The sequence below is a fragment of the Choristoneura fumiferana genome, chromosome 23 (genome assembly GCF_025370935.1).
Source record: "Choristoneura fumiferana chromosome 23, NRCan_CFum_1, whole genome shotgun sequence".
In the NCBI taxonomy this organism is placed as follows: Eukaryota; Metazoa; Arthropoda; class Insecta; order Lepidoptera; family Tortricidae; genus Choristoneura; species Choristoneura fumiferana.
This window is the reverse complement of record NC_133494.1, coordinates 113,269-132,778: the sequence shown is the minus strand read 5'-3', so window position 1 is coordinate 132,778 and position 19,510 is coordinate 113,269. Positions and strand designations below refer to the sequence as shown.

Below are 19,510 nucleotides of genomic sequence, written 5' to 3'. Positions count from 1 at the left end.
TCTGTCCATTCATATATTGAACAGACTGTAAGTACATATATATAGAATATTCATAGTTCTGTGAATTAATTCCGTAACTACTAATGAATGAACCAAAGAAATCCAAATTCTTAATTTCAAGTCTCGGGTAGGTAATGGTAATTAACGTGGATATCTGACATTTTGTATTGAAACAAAATTACTGTCGTCTTGCTGGCCTAGGCCTGCAATGGTTTATTTTAAAGCCTATTTTAAGGAATACATAAACATTACATAGCAATGTTAAGAAAAAAACATAGTGTTACAGAACATTTTATTTTATATAACGAGTACCAATACCTATAATTATAATCATTATTCAAAACCTCTTCAGTGGGTTCTCGTTCACAACACAGATGCAGCACTAATTCACTTAATATATATTTAACATTATTATTATTAGTATTAACGTTTTTTTTATTTTGTATTTTGAACTAATTTTCAAAGTCAGGCGGTCAGACGGGCGGCGGCGGCGGCGGCGGCGGCGGCGGCGGCGGCACGCGGCACCGCACGAGGTCGTCCAGCGAGCGCGCCCACATCGCCAGCTGGTCGCTCGGGCGCTCCAGGTGCACGGCCACCCAGCGGCGCGCCTCGCACGCGTCGCGCGGCGCGCGCAGGCGCAGGAAGCCGCGCGCGCCCACGCGCCGCACGCCGCGCGCCGCCGCCACCACGCCCGTCACGAACACGTCCTCCAGCCGCAGGAAGCGCGCCGCGCCCGCCGCCCGCGCCAGCCGCGCCGCCGCCACGCCCCCCCAGGTACGCCGGCCCGCGCACGAAGTCCGGGAACACGGCGCCCGGGAACTGCGCCGGCGGCGCGTAGTTCTTGTCCTGCGGCGCGCGCGCCGGCCGCACGCGCGACACGAGCGCGCCCCAGACGGCGCGCGCGCGCCGCCGCACGCACGCCGGCGCCGCCGCGAAGCGCAGCAGCCGCGCCACGTTCACGAACACGTCGTCGTCGGCCTTCAGCAGGAAGGGCGCGCGCGCGCAGTACGACGCCTTCCACTCCAGCATGGACACCGACTTGAGCGTCAGGTTGGAGTACGAGTCGGCGGAGCGGCCCTCGATCAGGTCGCCGTACAGCGCGTCCTCCGCGTCGAGCGCGGCGCGCAGCCCGGCCGGCGGCGCGCCCAGCACGAAGCCGAGCGCCACGTCCCGCCGCTGCGCCGCGTGCCCCCACGTGAGCCGCACGGCCTCGCGCGCCGCCGCGTGCGCCGGCGCCGACGCCACCAGGATCAGCAGCCGCAGCCGCGCGCCGCGCGCCGGACACAGCTCCGCGTGCGCGCGCGTGAAGCCCGGCGCGTACAGCGCGCGCGTCAGCAGCGGCTCCTCGCGCGGCGCCGGCGGCCGCGGGGGCTCCGCGGGCTGCGGGGGCCGGGCGCGGCGGCGGCGACCGGGCGCGGCGGCGCGGACGCCATCATCAGCAGCAGCGCCGACATGGCTCCCAGGACGAGCGCGCGGTCGCAGTGAGCGCTGCGCGACCACTCTACGAACTCTTGCAGACGCTTGTTTTTGAAATATATCATCACGTCGGTGACTGCGCTCCACGGTTTGGGTCTGTCAACGGTAATTTCTCTGCGGTCCGTGGGGTGGGGTCTGTCGATTTTGCTGTCAATGTGTCAAGATCATAGACAACCGCTCTGTGCCTTTTTAGTGTGAATATATAGTTTATGCCAAAGTCAAATGTTCCATCCAAAGAGTATTCGTATCCTGCGCGAGTGCGAATCCAGCAAGACCTCTGCGAAGCCTCCGCGACGCAATCGATCAATCACATGTTTCAAAAAAGGAACGTCTCTCTGACAGGCGCGGCCGCGGCCGCGGCGAGTGACGCGTGACGTGCGAGTGCGACTGTGAAGTGTCAACTGTCAGCAGCTGTCAGGACTCCAGACACCAGCACCGGCACCACCCAGAGCTGCAGAGCCGGCACGCACGCGACGCGGGGGAGCTGCGCAGCGCGTAACACATTGTATTGTAGGTGCCGGCATGCTCGCGACCAGACACGCTCATTGCAAGCAAACATAACAAAGTTTCATAAATTACAGATGAAAATCCAAATCTCTTGTCAACATCTGAAAGAAACAAGTAATAATTTCCAAGATTGAAAAGCCAATGACTAATTATTGTCATCAATAAAATCCGTGGTGAACTGAGCGGTGGGTTATATCTGGTTGATTAGGTAAGTGAGTGTTCTGATTCAGGAAAATTACAGGTAGTAATTACTGTGTAGAGTAGGTGTATAATTTAAAAGTATACAACTTTAGCGCTCGCTTAAAGCAGAAGAGCGAGCCCGCCGGCTGGCCGGGTGCGTGCAGAGCGGACACGTTCACTTTACTGCGGTAAAACCAATTGGATTAAAGTCGCACAACTGCAAGTTGGACACGCACATTGATTGCTTCCTACCTAACGATATACTACCTGTCATTGCCAAAAATAAGTGTACGTATTTTATTTACTTTTATTGTTATGAGGCCTCGCACTTCTATGAAAAACATTTTAAACACAAGATCTTATCGTTTCGGCCTTAGAAATTTCATCGTTTCATTCCAAGACATGACATTATAATTAAAATATTAATGTCGAAAGGTAGTATTTGACAGAATAATTGACCTGCCACCGTTACCCATAAAAATGGTATTACCATGACAGACGAGGGTGACACTCTTTCCCGGCCCGGATAATAATACCGATATGGAAACAACCGACTTTGTTTTTCGTATACCTACACGCTCATAGAAGTTTAGGTCAGGTTCTAAGCGCGTGTACACAAAAAACAGGGTATTATCCGGGCCGGGAAAGAGTGTCACCCGACAGACGACAAACTGACCGACGCACGTAGTGCTCACATTCATTGAATGTAATAACATTTTGAAGACGATCTTGATCCGCACGAAACGTTATGTAGTTTCAGAAGGTTCTTAGTGAAAGGCCGAGAGCAGCCGCGACAGCGACGCGTAGCGCGGCAGACCCGACGCAGACATGGCGGCGCCGCTGCCGCTGCCGCCCGGCCGCTGCCGCGACCACGCCTGCCGCGCGCCGCCGGTGAGCCGCCGCCCCGCCGCCCCGCCACCCCGCCCCCCGCCCGACGTCGGGATAGCTGGCCGTTTTTAATTCCCAATAAGTTATCCCTGTAATCAGGACGAGTAGGCTGTTGTTTCAGGTAGCTTCTCATAATTCATAAGTTGATCCGATCAAGCAATTTGGTAGGTATTTTTGATTTCTGATTATGAAAATTGTATCATGCTCATATTTTCGCTCGTGTTGCAGAAGGGCGCGATGCCGAAGCCGCCGGTGAAGCAGCCGGTGAGTACACCCGGAAGGGGGGGGGGTTGAGCGGTGCGGGACGAGGCGGGACTGACGCATGTCGTTGTTGCAGTGCGGCGTGTGTCCGCCGTGCGCCGCGGCGTGCAACGCCGACGCGCCGCCGGTGAGCAGCGGGGGCCGGGGGGGGGGGGCGGCGGCGCGCCGGCGGTGACGCTCACGTTGTGTCGTGTCGCAGACGGAGGCGGAGCTGGAGGCGGCGCGGCTGGCGGTGCGGCTGGACCAGACGCAGGACAGCTTCAAACGCAAGATCACGGAGGTGCGGGCCGGGCGGGAGGTGCGCACGCGCGGCGCCGCTCCCGAGTACCTACAGCGTTGTTGTTGGTGTCCGCAGTGCGCGATGCTGCGGGCGGAGGCTGCGCAGTGCAAGGAGGAGGCGGACCGCGAGCGCGCGGCGGCGCGGGACACGCAGGCGCGGCTGCGCGAGCTGGAGCAGCGCTTCGACGCGCTCGGCGACCACGCGCATGCGCTGCTGCGGAACAAGGAGCAGACCGTGAACAAGGTGGGTGCGGGCGGGGGGGAGGGGGGGCGCAGTGTGTGACCGTCTGTGACACGTCCGATCGCATGCGCAGGGCCCGGCGGTGCGCGCGCTGAAGCAGTGCTACCGCGAGGCGCGCGACGAGGTGGACGAGCTGCGCGCGCTGCTGGCCGACCAGGCCGTGCAGCTGCAGGACTACCGCGCCAAGGTAACCTGACGCCTTGACGCCTCGCCGCCGCCGCCTCACGGCCACGGCGAAGTCGCGCCTAGCGCGGCCACGCTGCCACGCTGCCACGCTCGCTTGGCGGTGCCGCGGTGCGGTATCGGTGCAGTAGGTAAACAACGCCCAGTATTATTTTTTTTACCGATTTGTTACCGAGCGCACTATCGTCGTATCCTAACAGTTGCCTACAGAATGAACATTGTGACTTATTATTTATTATTATACTTTCATTTTCAACTTATTATACTCAGCGGCACAAAATGTATCCCACTCTACATACAAAATTACCTATAAGTACTGCATACATTTGAGGGCCAGATTTTTGCCGCTCAGTAGGTATATTAAAATAGCGATAATTATATCGTACAAAAAAGCCCGCTGAGCAGTTATGGCCGTATTCTACGAAATTGTAAGATCATATTCTATGAAAAAAAAAGTTAAGGTCATAAATGCACTTATGTCCTTAAATTGTATTCTTCTCATAAATTAGTGCGATAGCAAGGCAAAAGGAACGGCTTTCAGTTGCACAGCCGACTGCCCATTCGCGGAACGATCACTGTTGCTCACTACACTTTTCACTGAACACCTGACTTTATAATAACACTGCACTGTTTATTCTTTGAAACTCATTTATTAAGCAAAACAACAAACATCTTACAGCCTTATTCATAAAAAATCCTTAATTGAGGTTTGATCGGTCTGTTACTTAGCAGACTGATTAAGCTTAATAGACGGTTGTCAAGAAGTATGATTCATAAACACTTGCTAGCAGTCTGCTAGTTGTTGAGCTGCTGATAGACGGATTAGACGCGTTATGTTGGCCACCTTGACAAATCAAAGACAAAAAATGGCCTAATCGATAATTAAAAAAAAAAATTGACAGCAGTGACAGCAAATTACCAGGAAAAAAGTAAAAAGCGAGATGTTTGTTTTCCCGCCATTTCCGATCCGCATGTTTATGTTGTGCAAAAAGCCATAATTATGTTAATCATCCTTATTTTTTTTTCATATTTATTGTTAATTTATTGTTGCTAATTTAGAGGATTTTTAAATACAAATTCCTGAAAATAAATTTTCCTGTTTTTTTTTTTAATCTGCGTAGCCCTGCCTTCACTATAAATATCTTCGGTACCTATGGTTTTTTGCTCTAGTCAAAGTCAGCTGTTCAAACTTGTGGCGGCCATTTTGTGACTTAGCAGAGAGATAAAGGAGGGTCTACGGTCCTCTAACTTTAGCAGAGCCTTGATCGACTGATTAGCGCTAACAGACGTTTATGAATCATGTTTTTTAGCATCGGGCCTTCAAGGAGCCTTCAAGGAGGCTCTAACTTTTTATGAATAAGGCTGTTAGACGGTTGTCAAGAAGTATGATTCATAAACGCTTGCTAGCAGTCTGCTAGTTGTTGAGCCGCTGATAGACTGATTAGACGCGTTATGTTGGCCACCTTGACAAATCAAAGACAAAAAATGGCCTAATCGATAATTAAAAAAAAAAAAGTTGACAGCAGTGACAGCAAATTAGCAGGAAAAAAAATAAAAAGCGAGAAGTTTGTTTTCCCGCCATTTCCGATCCGCATGTTTATGTTGTGCAAAAGCCATAATTATGTTAATCATCCTAATATTTTTTTTCATATTTATTGTTAATTTATTGTTGCTAATTTAGAGGATTTTTAAATACAAATTCCTGAAAATATTTTTTCCTGGTTTTTTTTAATCTTTGCGTAACTTCACCCTTCACTAAAATATCTTCGGTATGGTTTTTTGCTCTTGTCAAAGTCAGCTGTTTCAAACTTGTGGCGGCCATTTTGTGACTTAGCAGGGAGATAAAGGAGGGTCTACGGTCCGCTAACTTTAGCAGAGCCTTGATCGACTGATTAGCGCTAACAGACGTTTATGAATCATGTTTTTAGCATCGGGCCTTCAAGGAGCCTTCAAGGAGGCTCTAACTTTTTATGAATAAGGCTGTTAAACTTTTAAAGGAACACATCGTTAGCATGTTACGGCGAGGATAAGCGCCATCTATTAGTAGCTTTTGGAACTAATTAACTTAAAACTATTGCAAGGGAGCACAGCGTTATCTTAACGGGTGGGCGGTACAGAGCCATCTAGAGTGTGTTTACTGTAATTATGATTTTTAACGTAAGACATTCAACATTACCGGCCCCCAAGGACGACTAGTCCTTTTTAATAATAAAATAAATACAACTCCAAACGAATAGAACGCCAATAACGATCTAGGTACTTCAATTTTAACTTATTTCTAATGAACATAGTTAAGCAACCAGAGGTAGAGGACAGATCTTTGTTATCGGCCTGCGGAAGGTACTATTTTTATATTTTAATGTAACTACGCGAGTTAAGCCATCTCGACCAGGGTGCTTATCTATAATACGGCCTAACAACCACTTTCCGGGGGGAAGTCTCTCATCCTTGACGAGAACTATATTTCCAATTTCTGGGTCTGGATTTCTGACCGTCCACTTAGGGCGATTCTGGAGAGTGGTTAAATATTCAGAGCTCCAGCGAGACCAGAGACATTGCAACATTTTTTGAAGCATTTGCCACCGGTCTAATCGAGAACCAGTTACTGACTCGAGACTTTCTTCCGGAACAGTAAGAGGAGCTTCTCCTATGAGAAATGTCCGGGTGTAATTGGAGAAACATCATTAATAGAATTACTGATAGGAGCTAAAGGTCGCGAATTTACACAAGACTCAACTTGAGTCAGCAAAGTGGTATACTCTTCGAACGTGAGAAGAGTCTGGCCAATGACGCGTTTAAGGTGGGTTTTAATGGATTTAACTCCGGCTTCCCAGAGTCCTCCGAAATGAGGCGAGCCAGGAGGTATGAAATGCCAGGTCGTATTATCGTTGGCAAGAATTTCAGCTATTTCTCCAACTGCTTCCGAATTTCTATTTTTAAACATTAAATCTAATTCTTTAGAGGCACCAACGAAGTTGGTGGCACAATCACTCCACAGGTCACTACAATGACCGCGCCTGGAAGTGAAACGGCGAAACGCAGCTATAAAAGCTGCAGTGGAAAGGTCACTCACTAATTCCAAATGAATGGCCTTGGTCACGGTACATACAAATAAGGCAATATAAGCTTTACAGGTGCGATTACATCTGCCAGGATACAATTTTAACTGAACTGGACCAGCAAAGTCAACTCCGCTATTACGGAAGGGTTTGGCGGGCGTAACCCGACAGGCTGGCAGTTGACCCATCAATTGATTAATCGGAGCTGCAGATTGCTTATAGCAAGGAATACACCGACTTACAACTTTTTTTACTAAGTTCTTAGCGCCGATTATCCAATATTTAGATCGTATTACATTGAGTGTCAATTGAGGACCACCATGCAGACAATGAAGGTGAGCGTCATGGGCAATGAGTGACGCCAACGGACATTTCGACAACAGAACTACAGGTGACATGGTGTTGAAACTCACCTGAGCATTGTGAAGGCGCCCTGTGACACGTACAAGTCCATTCTCATCAATGAATGGGACGAGTAAAGACAAAACACTTGATTTTGGAAGCCGACGTTTCCTTTTCAGCAGCTGTATTTCGTCTTGAAGCCAAATCTCTTGTGAAAGGCGAATACACGCATTAGAAGCGAATCGTAATTCACAAACGGTTAAATATTGAGGGAATGTTTCTTGATCGCTTTGGTTATTTTTGGCCTCAATACGAGATTTACATATTTTCACAAATCGAAATAGATATGCAGTAATGCGAACAAGTTTTCTTAAAGAGGAGTATCTAGCGAGGTAAGCAAGTCTCTCGTCATCTTCACTCGACACTCCAGCCGACAAAGTAGTGAGGTTTTGTATATTAAGAGTGCGATTTTCTTTAGCTTCTAATTGTGTGACGGGAATGTCAAGAGAGGAGGAACGTTGATCCTCGAAGCTAGTATGATCGTGCAGGATCTTCGGTCCGAGCCACCACAACTCGCAGTCTTTCATTAAATCGGGACGAATGCCACGAGAAGCAACATCAGCTGGGTTATCTGCGGATTTGATGTGGTGCCACCGACCACTGCTTACATTGTTGACTATTTCTGTGACGCGGTTAGCGACATAAGTTTTCCAAGTGTTTGGACTTCGTCGAAGCCAAGACAAAACTATCATTGAGTCAGTCCACGCAAAGACAGACTCCTCAGAAAGTTGAAGACTTCTCTGAACATCTTTGAGCAACTTGGAAAGCAATACCGCGCCACACAGTTCCAAGCGGGGAACTGACACTTGTTTTACCGGAGCTACCTTACTCTTAGCTATTACAAGTGAGACGTGGATTCCATTTATAGAGATTACTCTTAGGTATACTACAGCAGCGTAAGCGAGGCATGAAGCGTCGCTGAACCCATGAACCTCCACTTTCTCAATGCCGTCCTTTTGAGTGTGAACCCAACGTTCTAAATATAGTGTTGGCATGTGTACAAGTTGGTCTCGATAGCTGGACCACTCGGTAGCCAGTTCAAGGGAAGTTCATCGGTCCAGTTGATACCGCTCAGCCAAAGTTTCTGCAAAAATATCTTTGCAGTGACAATTACTGGCCCTAAAAATCCTAAAGGATCAAAGGCTCGTGCAATATCTGAGGTTTTGGTAAAAGCTTCCGTAGATGGAGTAATTTCCAACTTAAGCTCAAATACATCGTGATGTGAGTTCCATTTGATGCCTAAAGCCTTAATTGTGTCATCCATTTTAATGTTAACGCTTTCCTGCTTAGTCTTAGCTGTGGTGGGAATCTTTTTCAATACCTCAGAACTGTTGGATGCCCATTTGTGCATTTCAAATTTACCTTTAGCCATTACTTGTGAAATACTACTTTGTAACTTTGCTGCGCCTTCCTCGTCGCTCGCACCAGTGAGCAAATCATCCATGTAAAAATCGTTATTGATGATATCTACTATATCGGGATAATTCGATTTTTCATCTTGAGCAAGTTGCTTAAGTGTGCGAATGGCGAGAAATGGTGCACATGAAGTGCCATAGGTTACAGTTAGCAAGCGCTTTTCGAGGATCTCGTCTTGAGGTGAAGAGCGCCAGAGAATGCGCTGATAATCGACGTCTTCCTTTGCGACTAGTATTTGTCGATACATTTGTTTAACGTCCGCGAGTAGACAGATCTTGTGGGTGCGCCAACGAATAATCAAGTCGCGTAGATCTTGTTGTAGTGGAGGACCAACCAGTAACTGGTCATTGAGAGCAGATCCATCTGAAGGTTTTGCTGAACCGTCAAAGACTACCCTGAGCTTGGTAGTGGTGCTCGCTTGTCGTACAATGGCGTGATGCGGAAGAATGTAAGGTCTGTGACGAGGTTTTTCCTGGGGATTTACATCTTCCATGTGATTGAGTGCTTGATACTGTTCTATGAAATCTGTGTAGTCTTTTTAAATGCTGGTTGGTGGGCGAATCTTTTCTCCATGTTTTTCAGTCTGTGTACTGCGATCTGTCTAGCATCGCCTAAATTCTCTTCGTGTGCATCTTTAAAAGGTAATCTAACGACGTAACGTCCATCTTCCTGTCTGGTGTGTGTCTTTTTGTAGTGTTCTTCACACTGCTGATCAAGCAGTGTCATCGGCTTCTCATGTGGTTGATACTCTTCAGTCTCCCAGAATTTGCGTAGTAGATGATCGACTTCCAATAATGCCGTCGAAACCGTGATGTTGGTAGATGGTAGTTCAGTTGCTGCCGTCGTAGCCCCTGACACTAACCAGCCCAATCTGGAGTTTTGTGCGAGAAGCGTGTCAAACTTGTGTAATCCTTGGAGTAGTATGCAAGCATAGACGTCTGCGCCCAATAAAAGATCAATTGGCCCAGGTTTGTTTAAGTGAGGATCTGCTAACTTTACTTGTGATAGTGCTGGCCATTGAGTGATATCAAATTCCTTAGTGGGTAACATTGGAGTCAATTTGGTGAGAACGTGCGCTTTAGCTTGCATTACATAGTGAGTATCAATTGGTGAGTAAATATCCAAATTTACTATGTGTCGTGCCTTCACTGCGTGATTACCGATACCAGTTACATTAGCTGAGAGAGGTGTTTTCTTCAAATTCAATAATTGTGCTGCTGATTCTGTGATGAAGGTTGCTTGTGACCCCTGATCCACTAAAGCTCGGAAGTAAACAATAGCACCTCGACAATCCTTCACACCGACTTGTGCTGTAGCAAGTATTACTTGATTGTTGTTTGAAATCGATACTTTCATGCTGGTGATCGGAGTTTCAGGAACATCAGCGTTCATGGCGGGAGTTTCTGTGACAAGGGGCTTGGAAACCACCTTATCGTAGTGTAATAATGTGTGATGTTTACGGTGGCAGGTTCGGCAGGATGTGACTTGTCTACAATTCTGAACAGAGTGTCCTTTGACCAGGCAGTTGAAGCACAGATTATTGTTTTTTACAAATTGTTTCCGGTTATCTACGTCTAGTTGTGTGAATTCAGTGCAGTGACAAATGTAGTGATTTTTCTGACAATATGAGCATTCCGTTGTAATTCCAGCTGTAAAAGATTTAACCGTCTTGGATTTTTGTGTCATCGAGGATGGTTGATAGGTTTGCTCTTTCTTCTCTTTCTTAAGTGACGTTTGTATCATTTCTATGGCTCTGAATCGTCCCTCCAAAAATGTGGTTAGGTTCTCATAGGTGGGTAACTCAATAGATGATCCAAGTGACTGCTCCCAACCCTTGTGTGTTTCACTATCAAGCTTCGATACTACGAGGTGCACCACAATCGGATCCCAAGAAGTTATATCAATATTCATATTTGATAAGCTGTTCAAACTTTGATTTGTGGTGTCTAGTAGATCCTTAAGTCCTTTAGGGCATTCACTAGTGAGTTTCTTTTGATTAAGCAAACGATTCAGAATGGTGTTCACGATTACTCTAGTGTTACTATAGCGATTTACTAAAGCATTCCAAGCCTTTTCGTAATTTGCCGCTGTTACATCAAAGTGGCGTACTAGCTGTTCAGCTTCGCCCTTTAAACTCGACCGCAAATAGTGATGCTTTTGTATCTCGCTCAGTCCTTGATCGTTGTGTATCATAGAGAGAAATAAATCCCTGAAGCTTAGCCATTCATGATAATTACCAGAAAATGTAGGTATATTGATCGGCGGTAATTTTGTTACAGTCGTGGAAGAAGAACATTGTGATTGAGTAGCATTTTTCTTTGATGTTGTCAACACGGCTATCTTTTCCTTTAATAGTGTTTTGAAATCTAAGTAATAATCCTCAGCTTTACTATAAAGATTCTTTAATTTTTGTTTATCTTCCGTTGTGATATCTTCTTTAATAATTTCCCTATGATCAGCCACGAATTTTGACCAATAATCTTCTAACGAGTCTCTCCGTGTCTCCAAATAACTAATTGTTTGTCTATCTAGTGGAGTTTTTTTATAGTTGGTATATAGTCTTTGGATATATTCAAATAATTCTTCTTGTGTTGTATAGTCTGCCATAGTGTGAAATAGTAAACTTTTTTTTTCCAAGCTATTTTTTCTAAGTGTTCACGGTACGAAATCGACTAAGTGTTTTTTGGGTGCGAATTTTCTAAGTCTTTTGACACACGTAATTTGCTAAGTGTTTTTTGATCGAAACTATTCTAAGTGTTTTTGAAGCGAAATTATTCTAAGTCTTTTAACACTTTTACGCGGATTGCACTAAGTCTTTTTTAAGGCAAATTATTCTAAGTCCAAACACTACAGAATTTACTAAGTCTATTTTCTAAGTTTTTTTTACACTTCACTTTAGTTCACTTTTAATTCCAATGTCACTGTACTCACGATTATCCAAGTTCTGAAGGACCAATGTTGCTCACTACACTTTCACTGAACACCTGACTTTATAATAACACTGCACTGTTTATTCTTTGAAACTCATTTATTAAGCAAAACAACAAACATCTTAAACTTTTAAAGGAACACATCGTTAGCATGTTACGGCGAGGGATAAGCGCCATCTATTAGTAGCTTTTGGAACTAATTAACTTAAAACTATTGCAAGGGAGCACAGCGTTATCTTAACGGGTGGGCGGTACAGAGCCATCTAGAGTGTGTTACTGTAATTATGATTTTTAACGTAAGACATTCAACAATCACTTTTAACACGGTGCTAGATTTTTTTTGAATAACACAAAAGCGTCTTCTGAAGTTTTTTGCAATTACGCAACTGTTCTTAGGATACGACGATATTGGAATGCTGGCGCGTGCTGCGCGTGCGCGGCGCGGTATATGCGCGGCGTATTACCGCGTCGCGATGCGGCCAGCCAGTACCTAAATGCCTCATAAATATAAATGCCTGCAAGCTGCACGCCGAACGCTTACAGCGTCTGATTTCGTCACCAAAATGGTGGCAGAAAGAGCCAAATATATTACTTTAGTCGCTGAAGTGGAAAAATATCCACTTTTATCCCATGACGATTTACGCACGAAAATAGCATTCGCCATCTTGGATAACAATAATGTCAGATTTGAGTTCAGCGTTGGCATAGCTGTAGGACCCGACGAAAAAAAAAGATGATGGCAATCCACATCTCGGGTATCCACAACTAGAGTTCAAGTTAGAACGTGCTGCCAGGTCTCTACGTAGTTGTAAGTATCTGAAATACGAAGCACGACTCGCTACGCGAGGCAGCTCCCACCCACTCATTTCAAACACGAGTTTTCGGAAAATCGCTAAGCTCACTACTCGTTGTGATTATCAGTCTGAGCATTAAAATATGTAAGCTCGAGGATTGGAGTTCTGATTAATGACACAAGCGAGCAGCAGGTAGCAGGCAGGAGGCAGTGAGCAGTGAGCAGTGAGCAGTGAGCAGTGAGCAGTGAGCAGCGAGCGGGCGCGTGTTGCAGCACGGGGCGGCGGCGGCGGCGGCCGAGGAGCAGAAGAAGCAGCTGGCCGCGCTCGACACAGACAACACGCGCATCGCCGACCAGATCAACCTCGAGGTGCATCGCGTCAAGGTGCGCCGCACACACGCACACGCACACGCACACAAACACAACATGCATACGCGTGTACCGTAACGTATGTTCGCTCGCATAGATCGCTTTGTAGTTCGAGCCGAGCACACACATTCTCCCAGTACCTACCTATTGTAAATTCTGTGATCGCAAGCTTAGGTATCAAAACCGATTCCTACCCTCCTCGCTTCAGGTCCACGAGATTAGCGTGCGGCATTCGTGGTACTAGTACCTACACATAGACACGTAGTTAAAGTAGACCAGCCACGAATGGTCGAATAACTTGTCGGTCAAATGACTTTAGGCCAAAAATATATTTTTCACACCACTTTCAGAAAAGTAACATTTCCTCCCTGACGAGAGGGAGAAAAGTGCAACTTTTCTGTTCAAGGCTTTTCTAAGTGTTTTAATGCAAATGCCAATTTTTGAAGTTGATAATTGTAAAGCCTCGCTATTTTCTATGCTGGTTGTTCTTTAATAATGTTTAGTTTTTTTTCAAGTTTCTTAATGCTCGGTGTGAAAAGTTGTATGAGCCACTTGGGAGCAAAATTATTTTCATCTTGGGCGTTAACACTTGAATCCCTCGTAACGCTCAGAATTCTACTTTAGAATCCCCCGCTACGCTCAGGATTCTATTGTACACATTACTGCTACATTCTGGATTCAATGTACGCCCTCGCCGTAAATACACCATTTTGCTCCCTCGAGACACAAATCACTATTATCGTGCAGGTCATAAATAGTAACATTCTGAGAGGAGGCTGTGCCCAGCAGTGGGATGCATGACACAGCGATGAGTCTTTGGATGTGCCGTGCGCCGTGCAACGCACGCGTTGTCGCCAAGTCAGTAGCGTCTGCAGATGAAAAACATGTTGCATGCGTGTCAAACAAAGCAAAATAATAATAGGCAATTTGCCAAATACTGAATGGGATTAGCTGCTTAGGTGTATGTAGTTTAAGGTATTATGTATAGATGTGGCTTTATTGGACTAAATAAGTGTAAATATTGCATAACCAAGGCTACACTCGCGGTCAAATAATAAGAGTTAATAACAAAATCTTCCGTATCTTGCAAATTAAGAATGCTAATATTAATAGTGTAAGAACTAACTCTACATATTGATTGATTTCGTGCAACGAATCTTTAAGCCTCTCTTGTGAAAAGTTGTAATTTTACAGATGTGACTTTATTTCAATCGAGGGTATGAATTATGAATGCGGTACGCGGCACGCTAAACTTGAGTGGGCACTCATGTCGTACTCTGAAGTCTAGTTTAAGAAAAATCGTGCTAGTCGCATTACATCGTGGCGCTCGATCGACCACTACAAACAAACTCGTTGGCTTTACGACCTCGCAATGTCATCCAACTTGGCAAGATCAGCCGTTCAATTTGAAAGTACACGCGTACAAGGCGCGGTGCGATGCCACAGGTGAAGTTCCAAGAGCGGCTGGCGGAGCTGGCGCCGCTGCCGCAGCTGCTGTCGCGACGCAGCGCCGTCTGGACGCCGCGCAGCACGCCGCCGCGCTCGCCGACCACAGCGCCGCGCATCTCGGCGCCGAGCTGGAGGTGGCGCGCGAGAAGGTGGGTCGCTGACGGCTGACGGCTGACGGCTGACGGCCGACGGCCGACGGCGGGCCGGACTGACGCGCGTTCGCTGCAGGTCCAGATGGCGCTGAACATGTCGAGCGGGCAGCCGGCGGCGGCGCCGCAGGAGCGCAACGACGACAAGCTGCTGGCCGTGCTGCAGGCGCGCGTCACGCAGCTCACCGAGCTGAACGCCACGCTCAAGGGAGAGGTGGAGCGCCAGAAGTGAGTGTTGTGTGTGGGGGGGGGGGGGGGCGGCGCCCAGCGGCCTATACACTCACCACCACCACCGCCACGGCGCGCGTGTTGCAGGGCCGGCGCGCTGCGGCTGGAGGAGGCGGTGGCGGCCTGCACGCGGCGGCTGCAGGAGAAGATGCACGAGTGCGCGCGCTGGGCGGCGAGCTGGAGCTGGCCAGGGAGGACGCCGGCCGCGCCGTGCGCGCGCGACCACCACGCCGACACGCTGCAAAAGTCAGTACGCTAGATAGGAGCTAGGAGCCGCCTAGTGGTTACTGGACGCCTGTTCAAAAGTAATAAGACCAGCGCTAAGTGCTTTACCTGTACCTGTACCTCACGTCCTAAAAGTATGTATACACAAAAAAATTTGAAAAATATGTAGCCACACATTTTCATCATGAATATGTATCTATTACTGACACCAAATTGTATTCATTAAATGTTTTCAGTATTATGTAATCACAAAATGCTTCAGAAGTTGCATACTTAAATAATTCATTTAAACGTATCCACCTCGTAGCAAAATAAGTATACATGAATGGGTCCATATACATATAACCACACCAATTTGGCAAATATTTGTATACGCCCCGTTTGATTCATAAAATATGTATCCAGACTGCAACAACAAACCTTGTCTGACTGGCATAGAATCGTAAGTTGTATATATTTAACTGATTTGACAATTCACGAAACAGTGCGGACTTGTCACTGCATACGTCTATCTCACGATTATTCTATGACGCACTTGACAGTCCTTAGATTGAATTGACTTGTAAATATTGAGTATTTCAGTTTAGGGTCATTCTCAGAAGGTGCACTAAGCATTTTTTTGTTTTTATTTTAATTATATTGTTAATTGTTAGTGGTTTGTTGTTGCAAATTATAGATGCTTCAGTGGATCTGTCCTCAGTGGATGACCGCGAACAAATTGATCGCTTTGGCTTAGTCGATATTAATGACCACTCTGAACGTTTCCAAGTATTTGGTGATCTTGATGGTGTATAAAAAATTAATATATCCATACCAAATTTCATCCAGCTCACTCCAGTCAGTTCATCCCCATTTTCTCCTTAAGGGTTGCTTTTGGAGATAAAAACTAAGTACCCTATGTTCAGCCCTTGACAGTCGAACACCAGTCGGTTTCGACATGATACCGGAACAGACAGAGTTACTTTCAATTCATCACTCCATAGTATAAAACAAAGTCGCTTTTTTTTGTCTGTACGCTTAGATCTTTCAAACTACGCAACGGATTTTGATGCGGTTTTCACAAATAATAGTGTGATTCACGGTGTCTATGTATACCGTAACCGTGTTGTGCCGGAACGGGTCACCAGTATACATATAATATTATTTTAATGGAGTATGGATTCGTAGTATGTATGTCCCTGCCCGCATGCAGGTTACGAAAGAGACAGACATGTAATCTTAACAAAACAGTAATTCTTCAAAACGAATCAAAATATCAAATCGTGTTTACATATTTATGAATTAAACGGCGTATACAAATATTTGCCAATTGGTGTGGTTATATGTATATGGAACCATTCATGTATACTTATTTTTGCCTACGAGGTGGATACATTTAAATGGAATTTAATTTAAGTATGCAACTTTCTGAAGCATTTTGTGATTACATAATACTGAAAAAGTTTAATGAATACATTTTTTGTGTCAGTAATAGATAAATATTTTTGATACAATGTATGACTACATATTTATGCAACCTTGTTTTGTATACATATTTTTAGACGTGACTGTACCTACACGCGATGTGCGCCCGCGCCAGTTAGCGTGGGTCGTGCTCGTGATACGTTCCACTGGTGCTTTTCATAAATGAGCTGGCTACGATTTCAATGGGTCCCGACTGTTGAACCTTAAATGCGCTTCTTGACAGAGTTCTAGACCACTAGACAATCAGGCAGCCGGGTTTTTTGATTTTTTAAATTTAATGTTTTTTATTTATACCTACTTTTTTGATATTTCTGTGAAAATAGTAGATTAAAAGTATTATAACCCATATATATTTAGAATGGGCTAATTATTAGCTTTCATTTGTTTCCCATAATTATTGTTACAATACAAAATACTTTTTTTATTCCTTCGCCATTTTTTTTTCGCAGACGCCATATTGAAATATTATATACCCTATGTCACTCCGACAGTTATGACGAATCCAATGATACCTCATATGTTACAATCCATACAGTCGTGGCTGCAGCGAGGACCAAAGAAATGGACATACATACACACAAACATACATACATACATACTTACATACATACGCTCGAAAAACAGAACCCTCCTTCGGCAGTCGGGTAAATAAAAAGTTCAGAATCGGCGCTGAACTCTCGCATCTCGCGCACACGGTTCGTTTGTACAAAGTGTGGACGTGAAGCGGAGTAGCGCGGTGCTGACGCGTGTCGCGTGTTGTCGCGTCGTGTGTTGACGTGTCGCGTGTTTGACGCGTCGCGTGTCGTGTGTGCAGGTGCATGCAGACGACGGTGGCGGAGATGCAGCGGCAGCTGGCGCTCACCAACAAGCAGCTGGAGACCGCCGAGAGGGACCGCGAGTCGGTGAGTGCCCGCGGCCCGCGCCCGTAGCGGCCCGATGTCCTCGTTTTTAGGGTTCCGGAGCAAAATGGCAAAAAACGGAACCCTTATAGTTTCGCCATGTCTGTCTGTCTGTCCGCGGCTTTGCTCAGGGACTATCAATGCTAGAAAGCTGTAATTTTGCACGCATATAATATGTAAACTATGCTGACAAAATGGTACGATAAAAAATAAAAATAAAAAAAAAAATTAGGGTACCTCCCATAGACGTTAAGTGGGGGTGATTTTTTTTTTCTCATCCAACCCTTTAATGTGGAGTATCGTTGGATAGGCCTTTTAAAACCATTAGGAGTTTGCTGAGACGATTTTTCGATTCAGTGATTTTTTGCGAAATATTCAACTTCAAAGTGCAAATTTTCATTAAAATAGAGCGTCCCCCACCCTCTAAAATCTAAACCGGTGGGTGCAAAAACTTGAAAAAATTCAGGATGGTAGTAAGTTTTTTTTTTTTTTTTTTTTTTTTTTTTTTTTTATACTGTATAGGCTTGCGTTTGGCCACAATCACGCCTGATGGAAAGCGAGGATGAGGCCTACGATGGAGCACGCTTGCCTAGTAAATGCTCATTCACCCTAGACTTGAAGGCGGCCAAATTGTAGTGTTCAGGAAACACAGTCGCAGGCAGGGAATTCCACTCTTTTGCTGTGCGGTTGATGAAGGAAAGAGCGAAAACGCTTTGTGCGGATTTTTGGAATACTGACAACGTAAGGGTGGAGACCCCGCCTACTTCTGGTCGACCTGTGGAAGAAAGGAGCAGGTGGAATAAGGTCGTGCAATTCCGAAGCACATTCTCCGAAATGTAGCCTGTAGAATACCGACAGGGAAGCCACTCTTCTGCGATGACGAAGGCTCTGATGACAAAAATCCGCATCGCAGGTGACGCCGATGAGCCTCTTCGCTCGCTGTTCTACCGAATCCAAAGCAGCTAGCTGATATTCAGCAGAACCGTCCCAAAGGTGGCAGCAATACTCCATGCAGGATCGGACTTGGGCTCGGTAAAGACCAATGAGCTGGTCCGTAGTGAAGTATCGCCTAACCTTGGATAGGATACCAAGCTTTTTCGCAGCGGTTTTGCCAAGGATTCGATGTAACTCCCAAAGTTCAGTTTAGCTGAGAGTTCTAACCAAGGAGCTGAAGTGGTCAGATATTGGTACAGGCAGACCTCGGAAGGTTGGAGTTAGATTAAATGCACTACGTTTTGCCGAAAATAAACACGCCTGGGTTTTAGAGGCATTGAAACCGACTAAATTGGCTTCGCCCCAATCAGACACTGCCTGAAGAGTTCGGTTCAAATTACCTATCATAGCCTCTCTGAGAACGTTGGTATCCGAACCACTCGCTGGAGCATCGGACAAATATCTTTCCGACACTGTGCTGTCATCGGCGTATCCAAATACCGGGATATACCAACAGGTCATTTATGTGCAGCAAGAATAGAGTGGCAGAAAGCACTGATCCCTGAGGAACACCGGCATTAATGTCCATAGGATCGGACGAACAGCCATCGATCACAACCCTAAAAGACCTACCCCCGCAGGAAGTCAGCTATCCAGGTGCACAAGCCAGCAGGAATCCCATAAGAGGGAGTTTACCCACAAGACCATCGTGCCAAACCCTGTCGAAAGCCTTCGAGACGTCCAGAGAGACAGCAAGAGCCTCTCCGTGCTTCTCAATGGCCTGTCCCCATAAATGTGTTGCATAAATTAGAAGGTCACCAGTGGATCTACTCCGACGAAAACCATATTGATGGTCACTAAGGAGATCACTGGCTTCCAGTACGCAAGGAGACGGTTGTTTAATACACGCTCCATGGTCTTGCAGAGAATAGAGGTGATAGCAATTGGTCTATAATCGGCAGGGTTGGCACGACTACCTTTCCTCGGTACGGGCTGGACATTCGCAACCTTCCAGGACTCGGGGGACTCTACCTTGGTTCAGAGAGAGGCGATACAGGCGTGTTAGGACAGGAGACAGTTCAGGAGCGCAGGTCCGCAAAACAATGGCTGGGATGCCGTCAGGACCACTCGCCTTGTTCACGTCTAGTGCGCGAAGCACTTTGAGGACCTCGTTCTGGC

At 46.3% G+C, this 19,510-nt stretch overlaps 2 protein-coding genes across 7 annotated transcripts; one reads left to right on the top strand and one right to left on the bottom strand.

Moving 5' to 3' along the window:
- Positions 1-473: 473 nt before the first annotated feature.
- On the bottom strand, positions 474-2,993 carry LOC141441162 (beta-1,3-galactosyltransferase 4-like). Its single transcript, XM_074105839.1, is given in 3 exon segments — positions 474-771; positions 773-1,488; positions 2,943-2,993. Coding segments are annotated over 3 exon segments (1,065 nt in total).
- On the top strand, positions 1,450-14,777 carry LOC141440817 (uncharacterized). Of its 6 annotated transcripts, none has more exons than XM_074105373.1 (12): positions 1,450-1,986; positions 2,058-2,191; positions 2,293-2,351; positions 2,918-3,054; positions 3,280-3,315; positions 3,389-3,439; positions 3,512-3,592; positions 3,668-3,835; positions 3,906-4,019; positions 12,889-12,999; positions 14,431-14,582; positions 14,662-14,777. In XM_074105373.1, the coding sequence occupies exons 4-12, from the start codon at positions 2,992-2,994 to the stop codon at positions 14,675-14,677; spliced, it is 792 nt and encodes a 263-aa protein (XP_073961474.1). In that variant the 5' UTR covers positions 1,450-1,986; positions 2,058-2,191; positions 2,293-2,351; positions 2,918-2,991; the 3' UTR covers positions 14,678-14,777. The 6 variants fall into 6 exon arrangements, with proteins under 6 accessions (XP_073961474.1, XP_073961472.1, XP_073961473.1 ...); XM_074105371.1 differs by having other exon boundaries at positions 2,293-2,451; XM_074105372.1 differs by having other exon boundaries at positions 2,290-2,451.
- The last annotated feature ends 4,733 nt before the right edge of the window (positions 14,778-19,510 follow it).